At 41.1% G+C, this 12,805-nt stretch overlaps 2 protein-coding genes across 2 annotated transcripts; both read right to left on the reverse strand.

The window, feature by feature from the left end:
- Positions 1-1,502: 1,502 nt before the first annotated feature.
- LOC100691869 (claudin-7) lies at positions 1,503-3,042 on the reverse strand. Its single transcript, XM_003439850.4, has 4 exons — positions 2,696-3,042; positions 2,326-2,490; positions 2,111-2,189; positions 1,503-2,024 (listed from the first exon to the last, which is right to left on the reverse strand). Exons 1-4 carry the CDS (start codon positions 2,895-2,897, stop codon positions 1,862-1,864), a joined length of 609 nt encoding a protein of 202 aa, XP_003439898.1. The 5' UTR covers positions 2,898-3,042; the 3' UTR covers positions 1,503-1,861.
- A 5,281-nt stretch (positions 3,043-8,323) lies between these two features.
- Positions 8,324-10,399, reverse strand: LOC100698921 (claudin-19). Its single transcript, XM_003439965.4, has 4 exons — positions 9,683-10,399; positions 9,304-9,468; positions 9,082-9,154; positions 8,324-8,971 (listed from the first exon to the last, which is right to left on the reverse strand). Exons 1-4 carry the CDS (start codon positions 9,882-9,884, stop codon positions 8,806-8,808), a joined length of 606 nt encoding a protein of 201 aa, XP_003440013.1. The 5' UTR covers positions 9,885-10,399; the 3' UTR covers positions 8,324-8,805.
- Positions 10,400-12,805: the final 2,406 nt, after the last annotated feature.

Consider the following 12,805-nt stretch of genomic DNA (forward strand, 5'->3'; position numbering starts at 1 on the left):
TTTCTGTTATTCTTTTGCTGACAGTTCAGGAAGGGTTGGACATAATCAGAATCTGAGTGGCACACGGCCACTCCCACCAGAGTCTGCATCCACTTAAATCCACATCCGCGTTTTGTTATGTTTCAAGTGAGGAGCGAGATCATTTGTTTCCACAAATCAGAAACTCACTAATGGAGCAAATGTGTATTTGCCAATAATCAATTTCACTCTTCTCTCCGAGTGCAAATGATCAAATCAAAGCATGTATTTATCCTTCGATCTTCCTCTTGCATATTTGCCCACACAGAGTTATGATCACTGCAAGTTTTCACGTGGTGCTTATCTTAAATGGTTGGTTTTACACACGAATGACTATGAAATGCAGACTGAATGGAAGTAGGTTTCTTACTGTCATTCCAATAATTTGTCTAGTCTGAGAGCAACCCTGTCAACGCTCCTGGTGTACAGTAATGGATTTAATGACAGTGTATGAAAGGAAGGAAACTAATACACTGGAGAAAAGGCACTCATTACTTGTACACTGTGGCGTTTAAGATAACTGCTGCCTGGATACAGCAAACAACAAACTCTTATGGACTTTTATGCCTTTTATATTCAACCAAATGCAGTTTATGTATGTTAAAGCAAACTCTGAACACATGTTAAACTTATGGCACTGTGTTTAATTTACAGCTGTGGTGGTTAGCATGCAGACTGAGTATTACTGAAAACTGGAATCAGAATAATATAAATTATGCGACCACATACCAAGACAGTCAGAACGAAACTGAATAAATAATGAAAGTTACAAAATGTAACAAAACAATTATAAATATCCCTGTATATAACACAAGTTCAATTTATATGGTTGAAATCGAGGCGCCCTCGTACCAAACTGTAAAGCTTTGTTATTTTCTCTGCAGAGGATGTGCACGATGACGGGTGTACGACTACTGCAGTGTGACTGCTCATTAGATGGAGGAGCTGTACAGGAATCATTTCCTGTGTTGCTCAGTGGTGCATTTGGGTAATCTCAGTGTCTCGCTGAGCGTGCTCCTGTGACTGGCCAGCACGTCATGGAGTGGGTGGGATGTATTGTCTAGCATTGTCCTTATCTTGGACAACATCCGCCTCTCTGACACCACCTTAGCTCCATCCCCTCAGCATTCCTGGCCGTGCAAATCAGTTTATTGAGTTTGTTGGCACCTGCGACACTTAACCTGCCGCCCCAGCATGCAACAGTGTAGAGGATGATGCTGGTCAGACTACAGACTACTGAAACGTACACAGCTGATAAATGATGCTTTTGTATTGTTGCATGTATAGCACAACCTCCAAATTCTCCTTGTATTAAAAATACAGTCTTGCAGTGGCTTCATGTTAGTGGATTTTTGTTCTTTTTGTTAGCATCTAATAATAAATAACAAACTTAAGTAACTTCATATAAAGTTTGAAGCTTCTGTCTTCACAAAGGCGCCTTTTTAAAATGTTCAAGCTTTCAATATCAATTATCAAACACAGGAAAAAAAACAAAAAAATTTTTTTATTTAATTATGCAAACAATAAAAAAAAATGACAAGTTCCAAAATGAACATACTTTACACACACAAACAGATCTACAAAGTACAACAGAAAGTACACCGTCTGCACTTTATGGCCACACTTCAAACTATGAAAGCAAATCTTCTTTAAAGCTTATTATAAACTTGATGACTTTATAAGTGTACAGCAGGATGGCAGGGTCCTTCACAAACATAAATCTGTAATTACAGAAGAAATTTAAATGTTGAACCTTCACATCTTTACACCGGGGAAAAAACACACGACGACCGATCCTGATAAGACCTCGTTATTCAGTGACTGTAGAAAGTTTTTTCTTCAACTAGACGTAGTTGGACTTTGGATCACTGGTGGGAAGCAGGCGGCTGGAGCTTATGGACATTGAGGACGTGGTCGCGCATCTGCGACAGCTCAGGAAAGCACCGCCAGTCAGAGTGAGGAGTCCACCGGCCCAGCTCACAAACACGGCATTACCAAACTCAGATCTGCCAGAGAGAGCAAATAAACACTAACTTAGCGCGCTGCATGTTTGCTTACAGGGTTCATGGGTGATGATATGTGTCAGCTGTACCTGATTAGAGGAGGGGAATCATAAAAGTTCTGAAGAACAACTTTGACAAACCAGGAGGTGATGATGATGGTCAATAAACCTAATCAAAGAAAGCACATGATATCGTCCATCACTGCAGCTGACAATCATTTTAAAAGCCCGTTGTTATGAATCCATCAGTCGTCTCGCCACTCATTTAATTTTGGTTTCACGTGTTAGTTTAGATCTGAACACACCTGAGAGCATGAACATGATTCCTCCAATCATTGCTGTCACAGATTTGCTCTGCGAGGCACCGTCCATGAAGTGGGTGCACTTCATCCCCACTGTGGAGACGAGCATTGCCAGAGCAGAGAGGAAGAGGCTGAGTGGCAACGCTATCCTGGTTGCTTGAATCTCATCTAAAGTAAACAGAAGCACAAATATGGGAACGTTTGGTAAACTGTAAATGTAGATTATACATTAAATATCAGTTTTAGAACATTTTTCCTTGCAAAAGCTCAACAAAAAGCTGGAAGTAACGAACATTTTTACTTTGTCAAAAAGAAAGACATTTCTGACTAATTAAAGTCCCGTGTTGTAAGCTGGGGTGCAATCCAAACTTACCTGGCAGTTTGATAAAGGAATGGTAAATTTCACAGGTGGCTCTGTCTTGGACTCCACCACAGGACATCCATAAGCCCTCATAGGAGCGGTGCTTGCCCTGGACCAGTTTCTTCCAGTCCACCATAACAGTGGCGGCAGCAGTGGCAGCGACTCCGACCAGTGAGAGAAAAAAGCCGAGGAGCTGTAATCCAGATGCGGCCATCTTATCCAGCAGAGGAGTTCACTTAATCGACGAGTCCCGAAAATTCTTCGGGAATGTGCAAATGATCTGAAACAGTGATGAGTGCCGCTGAAGTCAGTAGTCACTCGTAGTTGCTCAGACCGTTATGCGTGAGCGCTGCTGCCTCCTGTTTTTAAAGTCCAAGATGCGTCACGCTCTAGATCCCTTTTTCCTCCTGCAGCCGTTGATGGGAAGAAAATGTTCCAGGAAGTCTTATCTTGCTAATTAACTAATGATGATAACATAGGTCACACTGACTATTCTAGGGAAAGACCGCCATAACATTTTTGAACAAAAATGAAAAAGATTCCTCTTGTGGTCTTTGGATGAGCCCTCCTGATGACCACCATGAGTAGAAGTTTAATATTTAGCATTTAATATCTTTCTGTAAATCTGGCCTGATGATGAAACTGGGTCTCAAAGAGCACAGACACGAGTTTGGATTTCAAGATCGATGCAAATGAAATCTGATTTTTCTGCACGGTTTCACTTTGCATCAAAAATTTGCTTCCGGTGTGGCGCACGCCTCGTGCATTTAACCTGCACCTATATGAGCCGGCAACAGGTTACGTGCAGGGAACTAAACTGTGAGCCCATCACACAACAATGACCTGATTAGTCATGTAAACAGGAAAAATAAAGGCTGACTGTCATTACAGTTGCACAGTCACAGTAGTGTTATCTAATGGGTTTTAATATGTAATTATTGGATGCATGTTTGGGTTTATGTACAGTACAAGACATACTTTAAACTTTAAGCTTTGCATGATTTAAACAGCGCTGAGATCTACATTTTTAAGTATAATTTCACAGTGAATGAAGAAAATAAGCAGAGTTAGAATAAGGCAGCACATCTTACACATGCAAACATTTGGGGAATTTATTCTGTAACTTCTGTCTTGTATGCTTCAACTGATAATGTGTTGCACAAGCACAATTTACAGTGCACACTACTGTACGTTCTTAATCCCATGAGATCCATTAAAGAGGATCTTTCAACCAAACAGTTGAACGTCAGCGTCCTCATTGTCATTCCTTTCCTCCGTTTAACGCAGCAAGCCCGCGCTTACGTGAACAAACTCTTCATTTACTTCAGCAGTTACCAAATTATCTGACCATATTTGGTTCACAGGATGCCTGTTTGTTAACATTTGCCGTGCCTGTTAGATTGGATCAGGGTCCAGCCTTTCCTGAAATAAGCACAAACATTTTGCTGCAATTAAAGTTACAGATTCCATCTGAATGTGCCACTTAACTTATTTATTATTCTTTTTTTCTTTCCAGCATTGTTAAGTTTTACTTGCAAGGTCTGCTTGAGTCAAATCTTATTTCCAAGGAAGTTTCTTTTGTTGTTGCCTGCAGGCAGAAGATGTTGGTGACAGTATCAGGAAAGCTGTTTTTGTGCCCAACAGGCTCTTCTGTTTGGGAGCCATGTCTTTTATCATTACTTATTTTTACATATAACAAATAACTGCAGCAAGAACTCGACACAAAGGTCTGCACAGTTTGACACTTTTTAACCTTCATTTAACGCCACACTGTAGTCTGTTATTACTTCATGGTTAAGCGAGTTTTGCTTGGAGAATCAAACTGAAGCTTTCATTGGTTTTACCATTTTTTAAAATCTGTCTTCATGCTAGCGATCCTCTACGCAGACAGACCCTCCACTATAATAAAGTACACAGGACTGGTATTGGCAGAGGTCAAACTAGATCATCAGGGCGCTCCATCATCACTGTGAATAATGTAATAATCCTGGTAACAGAGTGTATGAACTTATTTGTGTTTATCAAACTGTAACACTAAAATTACATCACCTTGGTTGAGTGGGTTATGACGTTTATAAAATGCAAATTGATAAACTGAAACAAACATTTGATTCCAGGCTTGATTCAGTCCCTCCCTCCATGGGGGGCTGGGACGTCTGGACCACGTCTGCCCCGACTATGATTCAACTCTCAGGCAAAGAATTCACTGTGTGGACATTCTGACTGTTTATAATGAGCCTGCTTATTATGAATAAAAGTCATGTAGGTCTCAAAAAAGAAGAGAAACAAAGAAACGTAAACATGATGGAAATGAAAAGCAAAACATTTCAATAATGAAATAGTTTTTATGAATGAATAAAACAGCAAAAACCAGGATTGACAAATGAGTCTAATAAAATCAGCAAAAGTAGAAATAAAAGAGCTTCAACAAAATGTTCACAGTGTGAAGCTGGGCAGGATGTTGTTGGGAGGCTGACCTCAGTGACCTTTTGGCGGGATGTGGCGTCAAAAGCTTTTGAAAACAAATAATACATTTTTAAAGGGAACAGTTTTGTATTTCACAGGTGGCCAGTGCCAATGAGCTTTATGTGTGTGTGTGTGTGTGTGTGTGTGTGTGTGTGTGTGTGTGTGTGGACACTTTCTATGTGTCTGTTTGGTTGATATTTATACATTATTGGAATATGTTTCAAATTGTCTTTAAACAGCCTGAAGGAAAGTTCATCCTCATGTGTGGATGAATTTATGTATGGATTGTGTCAGTAGATGGCGCTAAAACCACGGAGCTCACTCACCTGTAGGTGAAGCTGTACCTGAGAACCAGCCCATTCATTTTTGTCCTCTGTAATGGAAATTTGTTTTTGGTCTATATCTAAGTCCTGGTTTTGGTTGGTCTAAGTCCTGATGCACTAAACAGATCCTGGGCTTACCACTGACATCTGGAGTGTTTGGGTGGTAAACAGGAAGGAAATCACACCAAAGTTAAATTCTTGTTCCTGGATCCTCAGGAGGAAATATTGAGGAGCTCCATCTCACCTGTCTGATCAGATGATTTTCTCAGTTCCACAGTTTAGTTTTCACTTTGACGTTCAGTTCAGTTCAGTTCAGTTCATTTTTATTTCAAACATTTCAAACATGTGTCTTCGCAATCATTATAAAATATCATTTCATTATTTGTTTGTTTGTTGTTGTTTGTTGTGAGCCTTTACATAGACAGATGTTTGTCTTTCTGACATCCAGTCCATTGAATTTAAACAACCAGCTGTAGACATGCCAGTAAGCGTTGAGGAGCACCAGTCATAGAAGCTGTCATACACTGGTTGTGCATGTATGTGATATGTACATGACACAGTTGGAAAAAAAATAACGTTGATGTCTGAGGACATGTAACCATCTGCGATAAAGACAAAACCTCTTAACATCCACATGTTACCCCGATAAGCCGTCTGCACTCGTGCCTGCACAGAAACAGACACAGCACACCTGGGCAGTGAGCCTGCAGGAGCAGCTTGTGGTTTCTGAATATCTGAAAGGGCTCGCTGGTTTTCAAAGACTCATTAAGAAACTGAAAATTCACTTTTTCATGGGTTTACAAGTGTGGGGGCCCACTCTGGGCAGGGACACAACTGACCCAAAGATCCACTTTACCCACTATTAAATACTTGTTTGAAAATAAATAATTACAATAAAACAACTGAAGCTAAGTTAAGCTGTATATAGCAGATGTACATGAAGGTCCTTCACCACAGCAGCTTCCCACGGCCTTAAGAAGCATCTGCTGTGTGTCTAACCTACACACACACACACACACATATATGTCCCTTATTTAAAAATCTCTATGTTTTAAAGTGTTCCTCCATTATAGATGTGGAAAGCTCTTTAAAATTTAGAAGAGACACTTTTAAGTAATGATTAATCAGTTAGATCAGATGTAATTATGACTCACTGAAAGAGGTTTGTAGCCTCGTTAATCACAAACAGTAAAGCTTCGTGTGACACGCAGCTCTGCAGGATACGTGAGTGATTATTTACGGTGCCCAGCACACAGCTCCGCCCTGCTCTCCACCTCCCTCTGGGCCCGGCAGCTACTCAAATAGGAAAGGAATGATGGAGGGTCATCTGTGGGGGCCACACCTACACCCGCTGGTCCACCCTCCCCTGCAGCTGAGCCACAAACCACACCTCGCCACAGAGCAGTTGTAAAACAGGAATGCTTCACAATACAAATGCAACAAGGTGGCACCAAATGGCCACAGAATTAGTCATGTGATCAGTTAGCTCTGCTAGTATTGAACAAGGGGCAGTTTCATTGGATTACTTATCGGTGTTCCTGTAGTGAAATTTGGGTGGAGGACATTTATTTATTTATTGGAGTAACGACAAGTAACAGCAAGCTGTCCAGTCCTGTGCTCTCTATAGAATAAAACTACTGATGTGATTAAAATTGTTGTTCTCAGCAGTCGAGTTAGACACTAACAAATGAGCACAGTAACATCAAATATCCATTAACTGGTTTGTTTGATCCCATTTTACTTTGTGACAGTTCAGGAAGGCTGTGTCACAATCAGCATCGGAGCAGCACAGTCGCTCCCAGACACGGCCTGCACCCACTCACGTCCACATCCGCTTTTTGTTATGTTTCGAGTGAAGCGTGAGCTAATTTCTTCCCACCGTGACTCACAAACCCATTGTTGAAGCAAACGAACACTCACCTGTGTTAATATTCTCACTCTTCCTAATTATTTAATCGAACGAGGCATTCGCGTATCCATCACACTCGGAACGCAGCCCAGTCTCATGACAAAACATGAACCAAAGTCAGGTCAGTAAACAGCTTCTGTTTTTGTGCATTTGCCTCCTGAAAATGGAGTTTATAGTCAAATCTCATCAATTATCACTTACTTTCTAAACAATGGCAGTGCTTATCTTAAACGGTTGGTCTTACCCACTAATGTCTCTGAAATGCTGACTGAATGTAATGCAATAAGTAGGTTTCTCTGCGAGCGACCTTGGCAACTCTTACATGGTCCTAATGGTCTGGAGTAATGGGCTTAATGACAGTATCTATGAAAGGAAGGAAAGTATGACATCATTACTTGTACACGGCGGCGCTTAAGATAAGTGCTGCCTGGTTACAGTAAACAAGTCTTATGGACGTTTATGCCTTTTATACTCAAACAAATGCAGTTTTGTGCTCACATTAAACGTATGGCGGCGCATCTGTTTGACAGCAGCTGATATCCCCGGTGAACGATCCTTTGGTGCTGTGGGAACGGGACCGCTGGTCAGGTCTGAGATACGCTTCTCCATCCACGTCACCTCGCCAGAGTAACATTAGGTTCACATTAGGATGCTGTTTAAAAACATCTCTTAATGATCTGAACTTTATCAGTTAATAATAATAAGAAGAATCTTGGTTGGTGGTTATTATCTATCAAAATGATGATGTATTTTTGTCTTGGTGAGTTTCTATAGATGCTTTAACTGCATTAATATTTCATATGGGTATGTGCTTTATTGCACGTGTTTCTGTCTTTCAGTTCTGCTCACTTGCTTCTGATTTGTTGATTTCATGTAGCGTCGACCTGTCAGGTACAGCAGAAAGTTAGCCTGTGTGGCTAATTAAAAACAGGAAAACACAGATTATAAAAAACAAAATTATTTTATTTTTCTTCTCAAAATATACAAAATGTTGATACAAAATGTTATCTGACTAGGGGAAGCTTCACAGATACAAATAAACACATAAAACACACACAAACAAATCCGTATATAGGAAAAGTATCGGAGAGTACACCGTCTCCACTTTACACGTGGCCACACTTGAAACTATTAAAAACTGTTCGTCTTCGGTGCTATTATGAAGAAACTCTACCTGACAGGGTCATTTGTATATTTATAGAATTGTGGACTTTTTAGACTTAAACTTTGAACCTTGACATCTTTACAGCAGGAGAAACCAGTGCTGTGGTGGCATTTAAACCCAGGACAAAGGAGATTCAAAGGCGTTTCCCACAGAGCGATCCTCACTCCGATCTCAAAGGGCTCTCAGTGAATGAACGTATTCTTTAAATAATCCACAAAGGGAAACTTGCTCCTTCTTGAGGTTCTTGTGGCCTTTTTCACTAGACGTAGTTGGACTTGGAGTGATTGGTAGAAAGAAGGTGGCTGGAGCTCATGGACACTGGAGGGTTTGTCCTCCAGCATCTCCGACAGCTCAGGAAAGCACCACCAGCCGCAGTGAGGAGTCCACCAACCCAGCTCACAAACACGGCATTACCAAACTCAGGTCTGCCAAAAAGAGCAGATCAACATTAGCACACTGCGTGTTTATTTACAATGTGTATGCATACGTGTGTGTGTGTGTGTGTGTGTGTGTGTGGGTGTCTTGATGGCAGTACCTAAACAGCTTGTGTCCACTGTAAGAGAGAACCATGTTGACAAACCAGGAGGTGATGATGATGGTCAATACTCCTAATCAAAGAAAGCATATTTCATCATTCCAGCACTCATGGATCCTGACCCACCTGTTCACTACTGACCAATAACAATCACTCTCAGGTGCTATCTTAATTATGACTTCTGTAGAGTACTTCAGTCTGAGCGCAGGCTTTGGGACACACCTGAAAGTATGAACGTGATTCCTCCGATCATCGCTGTCATGGATTTGCTCTTGGGCACACTATCCATGAAGTGGGTGCACTTCATCCCCACTGTGGAGATGAGTACAGCCAGAGCAGAGAGAAGGAGGCTGACGGGCAGCACTGCCCTGGTAACCTGAATCTCAGCTGCAGCAAACAGAAGCACAAATATCGGTAAGAAATATTAGCTGTATTACACTGGTGAGAGAGAGAGATTCGGTTAGTTCTCTGATGGCTCGGTGGCTAAAATCCAAAGAAGTAACTGTAAATACATTTTGGGCTAATTATAAGACTTCACTGGAAGGTTCCTCAAAAAGCAGCGTCTTGCTTTGAGATGATTGTAGGTGCGATGCAAACTTACTCGGCAGTTTCAGGATGGACTGATAAATTTCACAGGTCATTCTGTCTTGGACACCAGCGCAGGACATCCATAAGCCCTCATAGGAGCGGTGCTTGCCCTGGACCAGCTTCTTCCAGTCCACCATAACAGTGGCGGCAACAGTGGCAGCGACTCCGGCCAGTGAGAGAAAAAAGCCGAGGAGCTGCAGTCCGGACGTGGCCATCTTATCCAGCAGAGTTAACTTGATTAATAAGTCCTGAAACTTGTTTTGAGATGGAGAACAGTGATGAGCGGCCGCTGAAGTCAGTAGTTGCTGATTTAAAGGAGTCCCTCCCTCGTAGTTGCTCAGACCTTTGTGCGAGAGCGCTGCTGCCTCCTGTTTTTAAAGCGTAAGGGTGAGGCCCCCTTTTTCCTCCTGCAGCCGCTGATGGGAAAAACTTTTTTCAGGAAGTGGTATTGGGCTCATTAAGTGATGACTGGAACACATCGACTATTCTAAAGAAGAGTCGCTTTAACATCACATGGGCTTTGCAGTTCTTTGCTTAGGCTCCTATCAAAATAAGCCCAATGGGAAATCAATTCACAATTTCTTTATTATTTTCTTTCAATTAATTCAGAAAGTCCTTTTTTAATAGTTCAGTTTTTTCTTTTTCTTTTTTAAACAAATAATAAAAAAGATTCCTGTATTTTCCTCTTGTGGTCTGATGTCTGTCTTAACTTTTAAGCCTATAAATCTGCAGAAATGTAATATTAGCCTACATGATTCCCCTAATTTGTCGTTATGATGACGACAAATTAGGGGAATGTGTACCCTGCATGTGCCATATCACATCAGGGTAGTTTAAGTACAAGATTCAGTTTAATCTACGTAGACCACAATTAGCGGTGCTTAATCAGCCCTGAGTCGAACAGACTGCAGGTCAAGTTGCTGGACATAGTTTCTGAGCTGTCAGCCCGTCACAGATGAATTGGCTGATTAGTCATGTTGACAGGAAAAGTAAAAGCTTTGGCTAATTCTCATTACAGCCACTCAGAGAGTCACAATAGTGTTGTTTCTCTTTTATGGGTTTTTAAGATGAATTTGCACTGAAAGCCTGCTAGCCTGTAATCACTGGATCCCCGGTGCTGGACTTTTTCATGTTTTGTAAGGCTGTGACTTTCAGATGCTGCTGATCCGTGTTTAGGCTTGTCATTTGTCCTCCACTCGTTTGTTTTTTAAGGGCAGACCTCACCGAGCTGACATTTTGGCCTGGTGTTCCCCTAATAGCTCTTTGGGAATGTCAAACTGTGTTCCCTTTGACATTTTTTATAGATTCAACTAAAACATGGAGACCAATTATTTGTTTTCAGCAAAGAGACGATACTAACATAGAGGCACAAATGAAAATTGCTTGTTTGCTAAGTCAGGAGAAACTTTGCTCCAGACCACTTTAAAAAAATTGCAAGAATGCCTCTTTGGCAGCCAAATATAGAGGAATGAAGGATGGCTCAAGGTCTTTGCACAGCGCTGTGTTCTTGATTCCCAAACATCCGTTAAAGAAGGTCTTTGAATCAAACGCTGAATGTCAGCATCCTCATTGTGACTCTTTTCCTTTGCGATGCACAGCAGCAGGCTCGTGCTTACGTGAACAAACTCTTTATTTTTCCTGTGACAGTTACTAAATTATTTGAGCATACTTGGTTCACAGGATACGTGTTTGTAAACACGTCGCCTGCATCGCCTGTTAGATTGGCTCAGGCTCCGCCCTTTCCTGAAATATGGCTTCATCAGAACATTTTGCTGCAATTCAAGTCCCAGATTTCATCTGACTTTGCCTTAATTACATCACGTCTATCCTTCCTTTAGCACTTGGGTTATTTATTAATTAACTTATTAAAAGTCTGCTTAGGTCATTGTTTATTTACAAGGAAATAAAGGTCACTGGGGGTCGTGTTATGAGCCTGCAGGGAGCAGATGGTTGATGACAATATCAGGAAACCCGCTTTTTTGTACCCGTCAAGTATCTGAATTGGCTTCAGCACAACACAAAAGCCTGAAGTGAAGTGAACCTGTCTGATGAGAAGCAGGCTTCCTTCTATTCTCACAGCAAGATGAAAGCGTATGCCAGCTTGAAGAATAATATGTCACCTTTCATCTAAGCACACGTTATTCCCACTATAACAATACTGTGTTTGTCAGTTATCAGCCTTACTCCATATATGTGGTGACTCATTCACATACGAGCAGGATTTAATGGAAATGCAGAGTCTAAAGCTGATGATCTGTAGCTGTGCATTTAAATATGTGCCTATCAGCAATGGTAGCAGGTTCCAGTGTGAGCTGTGTGTGTAACAAGTGTCCCTAAAAGTAAGAAAAGTTTCACACAATTTACAGCAAGAGGATAAAAATATTTAAAAATCTCTTGTTTTGTTTTAATAAAGAGTTATTATTTATCTGTTAAACCAATTTGTAGGTCCATGCTTGTCAGAAAAGCTCTGACTGTTTGGGGCACTGACAGAAGACCTGAAGGAGTGTCCTGTGGTGCCTGTGCAGTTGGCAGCAGACCCTTTGAGTCCAGCTGATTAAAGTTTAAAACATTCTGAGATCAATCCCCCGCATGGTCACAGGACTTTGCATAGATTCACTGGGTCTGAAAATAAGTGTTTGTGGCCACATCACTTTGCTCAAATGCAGCAGCTTCTATGTTTCAGAGATCTAATATGCATCTGTCACACTGGAAATTAAAGGCCAGCACTGAGAGTGTACTGAACAAAAAAAAAAAAAGATTTATGAACTTGTAAAGTCACAAGATAAAAAAAGGTTTTGGATTGAGGTTTTATTGATCCAGCGAACACAAAGAAAGCTTGGCTATGTCAGAGCCATGCCCCCATCCTCTGGTTTCCTATGTTTGGATCCTCCTCCTTCATTATTTGTACAGTTTAAATACTAGCCCAATTCTAACTAAGGTGGTGCAAAATGTAAATAAGAAACAATGTTAAGATTTGCACATCTCATAAACCCATACTCATTTACGACTGAACATGGATTAAACTGGATTAAACGGAGACATTTTGCTTTTTATTTCATAAAAAAAACAGCATCTTGAATCTGACAGCAGCGACACGTCTTGAAAACGTTAGGACGGGGGCATCGAAGGCTGGAGA

This window comes from Oreochromis niloticus, linkage group LG23 (genome assembly GCF_001858045.2).
Source record: "Oreochromis niloticus isolate F11D_XX linkage group LG23, O_niloticus_UMD_NMBU, whole genome shotgun sequence".
NCBI lineage: Eukaryota > Metazoa > Chordata > Actinopteri > Cichliformes > Cichlidae > Oreochromis > Oreochromis niloticus.

What these genes read in the sequence shown, in the direction of transcription:
- LOC100691869 (XM_003439850.4), bottom strand. Translation starts at nt 2,897, where the DNA reads ATGGCCGCATCTGGATTACAGCTCCTCGGCTTTTTTCTCTCACTGGTC. An exon ending in AATCATGTTCATGCTCTCAG is followed by an intron (nt 2,190 to 2,325) that starts GTGTGTTCAGAT and finishes TTCTTTGATTAG; the next exon opens with GTTTATTGACCATCATCATC. An exon ending in GATTCCCCTCCTCTAATCAG is followed by an intron (nt 2,025 to 2,110) that starts GTACAGCTGACA and finishes TCTCTCTGGCAG; the next exon opens with ATCTGAGTTTGGTAATGCCG.
- LOC100698921 (XM_003439965.4), bottom strand. Translation starts at nt 9,884, where the DNA reads ATGGCCACGTCCGGACTGCAGCTCCTCGGCTTTTTTCTCTCACTGGCC. An exon ending in GTCCATCCTGAAACTGCCGA is followed by an intron (nt 9,469 to 9,682) that starts GTAAGTTTGCAT and finishes TGTTTGCTGCAG; the next exon opens with CTGAGATTCAGGTTACCAGG. An exon ending in AGTGGACACAAGCTGTTTAG is followed by an intron (nt 8,972 to 9,081) that starts GTACTGCCATCA and finishes TCTTTTTGGCAG; the next exon opens with ACCTGAGTTTGGTAATGCCG.